This window comes from Arvicola amphibius, chromosome 4 (assembly GCF_903992535.2).
Source record: "Arvicola amphibius chromosome 4, mArvAmp1.2, whole genome shotgun sequence".
NCBI classification, from domain to species: Eukaryota; Metazoa; Chordata; class Mammalia; order Rodentia; family Cricetidae; genus Arvicola; species Arvicola amphibius.
In genome coordinates this window covers 33,313,008-33,321,578 of record NC_052050.1, presented here as the reverse complement: position 1 = coordinate 33,321,578, position 8,571 = coordinate 33,313,008, and the positions used below count along the sequence as shown (strand labels likewise).

Below are 8,571 nucleotides of genomic sequence, written 5' to 3'. Positions count from 1 at the left end.
GTGCCGGAGAGCAAACAAACCCCTTCCTCTCACCTTGACTTCAACCCAGCATGGCAGTCCATGGCTTTCTGTCTTTTTGGAGGTTCTTTGCTGAGGCTTCAGCTTTCCAGTCCTTAGCCATCCCTCAAGTGAGCTACATGTGTGGGACCCTAGAGGAACAGGGAATATCCCAGGGGAAACCTATTGGACAGGGCTCAGGAGGCAGGGCTCGACTCATTACTACCAAGGCCTGAGCAGCAATATGGGACTTGTTTAAAAAAAAGTTTCTGTATGTCTCAAAGCAATGCTCTCTGAGAGCATTTGGGTCCTTGGGGACCCAAAGCACAAGAAACATTGATAATATTAGAGATTCACACGAGGTAATATTTGCTGACCAAGTTCTGAAGGGCAAGAGGGTCTTCAAGAGAAGTAGACCGTCTGGGAATTGAGAAGACTATGTCTTAGTCGCTCTTAACCTTGACAGAACTGCCTCCATGCTATGAATTTTCTTATTTGAAATTGTTTAATTTTTACTTTTTAAATTTTAATTATATATTTTTACCATTTACGTTTGTGTTAGTGCATGCACCCAGGCTTGCACATGCGGGCTGACATGCACACACACACACACACACACACACATACACACACACACACACCACACATACACACACACCACTGTGTGCATACAGAGATTGAGGAAAACTTTCAGGAATCAGCCTTCTCCTTCCATTATATGGCTTGGTCAGGTTTTTCAGCAATTGCCTTCACCTGATGAGCCCTCTCACTGGGCCAACATTGTTTAATGTAACTTTATAGCCACTGTCAGTTTTACAAGAAGGAATGCAATAGAGTGTGAGGAGGTCATCAAGAAATATTGGGGCAATCTGATTTATTGTAGGTAAGGACTCTCCTTCACCTTTCTCTTGGGATAACGCAAGTACAGAGAGATTTCTGGTGTGAAGTCATCATGTTTGAATCTCACTCCCTGTTGCAAATTGCTAGGCGCTTGGCAAGTTTCTTCAGCGCTGCCTGCATCTCCTGGTTCCTGAGGGTGTAGATCATGGGGTTGAGCATGGGAGTCATGACCGTGTGACTGACAGACACAGCCTTGTCCATGGGGAAGGAGGTGAAGGGCCGGACATACAGGTAAATGCTTGGAATGAAGATCATAGACACAACAATGATGTGGGTGGTGCAGGTGGAAGCCACTTTCCTCCTCGCCTCTCCTGAGTGGGACCTCAGCATCACCAGGATGACCAAGTAGGAGATGAGAAGGAGGAGGAACCAGATGACATCCAGCATACCACTGTTGGAGATCATGAGGAGCTCCAGCAGGGAGGTGTCCGTGCAGGCGAGTCTCAGCACTTGGGGGACATCACAATAGAAGTTATCCAGCACATTGGGACCACAGAAGGGCAGTGGGAGCATCAGAGAGAGCTGGACAATGGAATGGGCAAAGCCTCCTATCCAGGCAGCCACCACCAGCCCCACGCACAGCCTGGTGTTCATGATGGTGACATAGTGGAGGGGCCGGGAGATAGCCACGAGGCGATCATAGGCCATCACTGAGAGGAAGAAGACCATGGCCCCACCCAGGAAGTGGAAGAAAAAGAGCTGGGCCATGCAGCCTTGGTAGGAGATGGTCTTCTTTTCAGAGAGGAAGTCCATCAGCATCTTGGGGGCAGTGACTGAGGAGAAGCAGAGGTCTAAGACAGCGAGATTGCGGAGCAGGAAGAACATAGGTGTGTGGAGCCTGGCATCCGAGGTCACCGTGACTATGATGAGAAGGTTTCCCACCACAGTCGTGCTGTAGACGAACAAGAACACCAGAAACAGGAAGAACTGAAGTTCATGAGTCTGGGAGAGTCCCAGGAAGATGAACTCTGACACCCATGTGAGGTTCCCTGGTTCCATGGTGTCCTGCCCATACACTCAAAGGGAATGGCTGACAGATACAGACACATGAAGTGACTCCTTGCCTTTTTAGTATGCAGGAGCTCAGTCTGAGCTGTTATGTCCATATGATGCATGCCCTCATGTGACAACCAGGATACCACCTGCTTGCTGGCTTGTCTCTGAAAAGTCTGTGAGTGTCGCTACACACATTCAGGAGATGGTGTTTCAGTTTTGCATTGTTGGCCTGGTTCCCTGGGACCAGGTGTCACTATGTATCTCAGACTACCATGGAACTCGTGCTCCTCCGATCTCAGCCTCTCCGGCACTAAGATAACCGTTGCGCGGTACCGCGCCAAGCTCATGAACTACCTTAAAGCCGTGCAGTAGAGTCTATGACCTGCCTGTCCAAATCTGCATAGCAGTGGGAAGACACTTAGCAAGACGCTCTCAGGTGAGTTTCAGGTTTCATTTTCCTTGAGATGGGTGACTTGTTTTATTAGGATCCCACCTGGCACACCAGTGAAGAGGGAACAATGACAACATAATATTTCCTTTTCTCATTTTCTGTGGAATAAACAGAAAGGCACACACGAAATCCCTGGAGCCATGCCCGGAATAGCAGACCCTATTCAGCTCAGTGTCCCAGCCCCTTCACCCTCCCCAACTCCCTCCTCACTTGTTTGTATCAATCCTGATACATTTAACACATCAGTGCAAATGGAGCCTCCATGTTGCTAGTGCTTCCTCCTCACCTCAGTGACACGGTCCTGGAAACAAGGGTTTGGCTTACAAATTTCTTTGTTCCCAGCATTGCCCAGGACCTGATAATAGAAAGCACTTACCGTGGAGCTGTGGATGGGGTCAGAGTGAACAAATGGTTACAGTGTGTGCAGTTTTCTGCTCTCTTAAGGTTTCTATTGCTGTGGTGGAACACGGTGACCAAAAGCAACTTGGGGAGGAAAGAGTTGATTTCATTCACAGTTTCTTATTACAGGTTCATCATCAAAAGCAGTGAGGGCTGAAACTCAAGCAGGGCAGGAACCTGGAGGCAGGAACAGATGCTAGGGCCATGGAGAAGTGGTCCTTGCTGGGTACTCCCCATGGCTTGCTCAGTTCGTTTCCTTCTAGAGTCTAGGACCAGCAGCCCAGGAATGGCGCCACACACAAGGGGCTGGACCCTTGTCTAGCAATCACTAATTAAGAAAATGTCCTGCAGCCAGATCTTATGAAGGCATTTTCTCACTCGAGGTTCCCTCTTTTCGGGTGACACAAGCTTGTGTCAAGTTGACATAAAACTAGGCAGTACACGTGTCAAGAAATCACTGGACACAGTTGGAACCCAGGGATGTTAGCTACTTCCCACTCCTCAGCACGGAGGCCTCTTCATTTGGTGAGGTTCCATAGGGCAAATATGCAGGCAAGAGTAAAAGGGGTGGAGGGGTTTGTGAAATTAAGACATAGATGGTGACTCCTGCTGGGACAGGGCTCGGAGAGCTCTTCTGGAAGTATACTGAATTTAGCAGACATTAAATTATAGACTAGAGAGAAAGGAAGTTGCTGAATAATAAATGGGGACAGATGAGGAGAAGGAAGATGGCAAAAAGGAAATGAGGTAGTTGAGTAGGTGAAGAAAGAAACTGGAATTGTTAGGGCTGAAGAGCAAACAGGAGCTGTAAGGACAAGGGGGACAGATATAGTGACCAAGTGAGGGCAACGAATCTCCCCACCTTCCCGTCCTGTCTCAATCTCCCCATGCTTCCCCTCTGAGCTATTGCAATCTATGAGCTGCTGGATCCCATCATGTCTCTTCCCATTCTTCACGTTTGTGTGCTCTCCCCTCCTATCTCCATTCACACAGCAGCCTGGGAGGCCTTTCTGAAAGGGAACAAGGACATGCTCCTTCCTTGTCATATACTGAATGGCCACCTCGTGCCCACAGCTTAAAGCTCCAACTCTGAGAAGCTGCACAAAATCCTGCACACAGAAACCGCAGAGAATAAAGCTCTGCACACTGCGTGCAACTCCCCCAGCATTCCACGTGAGGCTGGAAAGGTCACCTCCATATCCCACACCTCTGTAATTAGTGTCCCTGTCACCCAAGAACCAACAGCTGTGTAAGGAATTCACAGTTTCTATATATCCCAACTAAACCTGAATCTTCAGTAAGAGCTCCTGCTTCCCTAAATAACTTTTGTTAGGAATCCAACCTAGAAACCAGACGCACCTCTCTCTGGCTCCTTTTCCTGCATCTCCCGCAAGAACTAATTCTCCACCTTCCTGGGCTCTAACCATACTTCATAAGCATCTCTGGGACAGCGCTGAACACTTTTCCTGTGGCCTCCTTAACGGATGGCAAATCCAATAACAGCATCCACAGCAGAAACTCTGATCTAGGAGTTACTCCAGCAACATCTTCTTTCATGTAATGGTTTTAGGCGACCCTGCATTGTGGACTGTGGAGACGTGTGCTGTGGTTTTGCCCATCCTTTCTGTCTTTTGCTCTCAGCATCCTCCCTCCCAACAGAAGGGTCGATTCCAAGCTCAGCTGCTCCCCGTGTAACCTGGAACACCTGTTCTTATTTTCACGGCTGCCATGCCTGCAGTACCTCCAGTCTCCCCCACACTTCAGGCTCACTTCTAGGCAAGCTTGTGCGGCTGCTCACTTATTCTTACCTTCTGCTGAATGTTTACAAGGCCCTTCTAACAGCTGCCAGTGTACAGGAAAGCAAACGCTTTCCTCTCACCGTGCTTCAGTCCAGCACAGGACTTCGTAGCTTACATCTTCTTGGAGGTCCTTTGCATGGCTTCAGCTTCCTATTCCTTGGCCATCCCTCATGTGGGCTATGTGTATGGGATCCTAGAGGAACAGGGAATGTCCTCAGGGTAAACCTATTGGACAGGGCTCAGGAGGCTGAGCTAGGCTCATTACTACCGGAGCCTGTACAGCAATGGGACTTGTTAAAAAGTTTCTGTATGTCTCAAAACATATGTTCTTTAGGACATCATCCTTGGTGGCTCAACATACCAAGATACTGAGAATTTTTTTTTGATTCCCTTGATGTAGAGTTTGCCATCTAAGATCCAAAAAACAAAGTCCTCAATGGGGGCTGGAGAGATGGCTCAGTGGTTAAGACGTGCACTGCTCTTAAAGAGGATCTGAGTTAAGTTCGTAGCACCCGTATCAGGTGGCACACAACCACCTGTAACTCCAGCTCTAGAGAATTTGACCTCTCTTGTTTCTGTGGGCACCTGTACTCATGCACACGTGCACAGGCACACACACGCACACAGGTACACACCCACACACAGACAAAATTTAGAAATGAAAACTTTTGCTATCTATGACAGAGCTCCCTCCAGGCTTATGCCCTTTAGTGAGAAGAAGGTGAGCCAGTATTTGAGGAAGCTCATTGAATAAAAGAAGCTAAGGAAAATACGTATGCCACAAGCCATCGATCTAATTTTGAAGACACTTTCCCTGCTCTCTGATTGCACCTTTCTAAAACAACATTCTAATCCTGTTTTGCAAATTTGTGTTACAGTTTTTAAGTTCCCCGTCCTGTGCCTCTTTCCGAGGGGCATTAATATTCTACTGCATTACACGGTGGTCTAGCAAAGATCCTCTATCTTAGTGCATTTGATCAGCTACCACCATATACCATGGCCTGAGTGATTTGCAAGCAATGGCCATAAATGGAAGAAAATAATCGGACATCTCTATCGCTCCCTCCATGGCTCAGAGGAGAGCAAGGAGGGCAGGAAAGAATGTAAGAGCTGGCAGAAGAGGTGGAGCGTCATGTAGCTATCTCCTCCTGACTGAATCAGGTCCACCAGGAGAGAAGATAGGGACATGGACAAAATTCATCCACAAGACTGTTCACCAGCGCTATACCATGCAGGACACTGTTCTGTGGAAGAAAATACTCTGGCAGAAGCTGCATAGGAACCTACATGGATTCACCTTCCATGAGTCATCACCCATTCCTGGGTGACCTTACAGTTAGGTAGTCACCAGTGCTTCTGTGGATAATCCATCCTAATCAGGCCATTGGCTCTCCAAGCCAGACTCTGAGGCTACTGTTCCTTTGGTCTATCGGTGCTCTCTCCGGACTGGAGAGACATGTGTGCTCATCTCTAGTCCAAACTTTGCCTGTGAAAGTGGATCAATGTGTGAGGAAGAAACAGAGACAGGACAGACTCAGAGCTGTCATCACACAGATGACAGATGCACAGAGAAACCAGAAGGAGCCCGTAACTTCCATGTCTCATTTGGGATGGCGCTGGAGGAAAGCGGGGGAAGCCTGCATTGGTTTGCAAAATGATGCACCTCCTCAGGGAGACACAGAGAACACACAGAGAGAACGCAGGAGAGGGAAGGCAGGATGCAGGGGAATGGAGAAATATCTGCTTGGCAAATACAGTTCAAGGCACCTGGAGGCTTTCAGAGACATGCTCAGCACTCTTGGCCCCCAGGGCCTTCCTCCAGGGTGGGGACCCACACCTGTGGCCCCGAGGCTAGACTCAGTGGCACCACATTCTCCTAACACTTGCTTTGACTTTTGAGCAAGTTACTGTGTTCTGAGTGCCCCTGTTTGTAAAACTGTTTAACAGATGGTAACCTATCCACTGTCACGTTTCTGAGGACAAATGAGACACAGGTGTGAGAGTTCCTAACACAGTTCCTGTTACAGGAGTGGGCTATCAAGGACTATTAGTGAAAGCCAACTTGAACTTTGTGAGGGATTTCCTTTGCATTTACCTGGGATCATGCAAGCTCAGGGAAATTTGCCATTTAAAGTCATCCTGTTTAACATTCATTGCTGTGGGATAATGCTCTTGTACACTCTAAAGATTTGTCACTTGTATTGGTTTAATAAAATGCTGATTGGCCAGTAGCCAGGCTGGACATATAAGTGGAGCAACAAGACTAGGAGAATTCTGGGAAGAGGAAAGGCAAGGATGAAGTCACCAGCCAGACACAGAGGAAGCAAAATGAGAATGCTTTTCTGAGAAAAGGTACCAAGCCACGCAGCTAAACATAGACAAGAATTATGGGTTAATATATAATTTTAAGAGATAGTTAATAATAAGTCTAAGCTAATAGGCCAAACAGGTTATAGTTAAGCCTCTGTATGTTTCTTTGGAACTGAACAGCTACAAGGCCAGGCAGGAGAAAAACTGTCTATAATTTACTCCCAGTTGCAAATTGTTAGGTTCTTTGCTAATTTCTTCATGGCTGCCTGCATCTCCTGGTTTCTGAGGGTGTAGATCATGGGGTTGAGCATGGGGGTCAAGACTGTGTAGCTGATGGACACAGCCTTGTCCAAGGGAAAGGGAGTGAACGGCCGAGAATAGATATAGATGCAGGGGATGAAGATCATAGACACCACGATGATGTGCGTGGTGCAGGTGGAAGCCGCCTTCCTCCTTGCCTGCCCCGAGTGGGACCTCAGCATCACCAGGATGACAGTGTAGGAGATGAGAAGGAGGAGGAACCAGATGAGGACCAGCATCCCACTGTTGGAGATCATGAGGAACTCCAGCAGGGAGGTGTCCGTGCAGGCGAGTCTCAGCACTTGGGGGACATCACAGAAGAAGTTATCCAGCACATTGGGGCCACAGAAGGGCAGTGGGAGCATCAGAGAGAGCTGGACAATGGAATGGGCAAAGCCTCCTATCCAGGCAGCCACCACCAGCCCCACGCACAGCCTGGTGTTCATGATGGAGACATAGTGGAGGGGCCGGGAGATGGCTATGTAGCGGTCATAGGCCATCACGGAGAGGAAGAAGACTGTCCCACCGCCCAGGAGGTGGAAGAAGAAGATCTGGACCATGCAGCCCTGGTAGGAGATGGTCTTGGTCTCATGGAAGAAGTCCACCAGCATCTTTGGGCAGGTGACTGAGGAGAAGCAGAGGTCTATGACCGCCAGATTGCGGAGCAGGAAGTACATAGGTGTGTGGAGTCGCAAGTCGGAGGTCACCGTGACTATAATGAGGAGGTTTCCCACCACAGTCGTGCTGTAGATGAACAAGAACACCAGAAACAGGAAGAACTGGAGCTCAGGACTCTGTGAGAACCCCGTCAAGACGAATTCTGACACCCATGTGAGGTTGGTCTGGTCCATAGTGTCTTCTCCATGCACTTAGAGGAAATGGACGACAACGTGGACGCCTGAATGTCTCCCTGCCCTTTACAGCATCAGAACTGTTCAGGTCCCTAGGATGGGCACCTCATGTGAGGACCACGGCATCACTTGCCAGCTCGGCTCTGTGGAGTCGGCAGGTAGCTGCTGCAATGCACATTCGTGAGATACTGATTTTGTTTTGTCTGTCTGAATGTTCAGGACAGGGTGTCACTATGTAGCCCAGGCAGGCCTCAGACTCCTGAGTCCTCATGAGAACCTGCAAAAACCTGGGACCTGCCTTTTCATGCTTGACAGAGTGATAGGAAGACATTCAGAATGAGACACTCTGGAGCAAATTATGGGTCTTTATTTCCCTTAAGATCTGATCAAGAATAACAGACTTACTTTGTTAAGATCTCAGTCTCTGCATGTATAGCATACAAAGAAAAAGGTTTTCCTAGCTAGGTGTGGTGGTGCAAGGCTACAGTCATAGCATTCAAGAGGTGGAGGCAGGAGGACTAGGAGTTCTTGGTCAACCTTGTCTACGCAGGGTATAAGAGACAAGCCT

The 8,571-nt window shown here is 48.4% G+C and overlaps 2 protein-coding genes across 2 annotated transcripts; both read right to left on the bottom strand.

The window, feature by feature from the left end:
• Nucleotides 1-960: 960 nt before the first annotated feature.
• LOC119812922 (olfactory receptor 4D2) lies at nt 961-1,896 on the bottom strand. Its single transcript, XM_038327947.1, has one exon. It carries the CDS (start codon nt 1,894-1,896, stop codon nt 961-963), a length of 936 nt encoding a protein of 311 aa, XP_038183875.1.
• A 5,171-nt stretch (nt 1,897-7,067) lies between these two features.
• Nucleotides 7,068-8,003, bottom strand: LOC119812898 (olfactory receptor 4D1-like). Its single transcript, XM_038327918.1, has one exon. The coding sequence runs from the start codon at nt 8,001-8,003 to the stop codon at nt 7,068-7,070; it is 936 nt and encodes a 311-aa protein (XP_038183846.1).
• Between the last annotated feature and the right edge of the window lie 568 nt (nt 8,004-8,571).

Bases quoted from the DNA above. Each gene is read 5' to 3' on its own strand.
- LOC119812922 (XM_038327947.1), bottom strand. From the start codon at position 1,896: ATGGAACCAGGGAACCTCACATGGGTGTCAGAGTTCATCTTCCTGGGA.
- LOC119812898 (XM_038327918.1), bottom strand. From the start codon at position 8,003: ATGGACCAGACCAACCTCACATGGGTGTCAGAATTCGTCTTGACGGGG.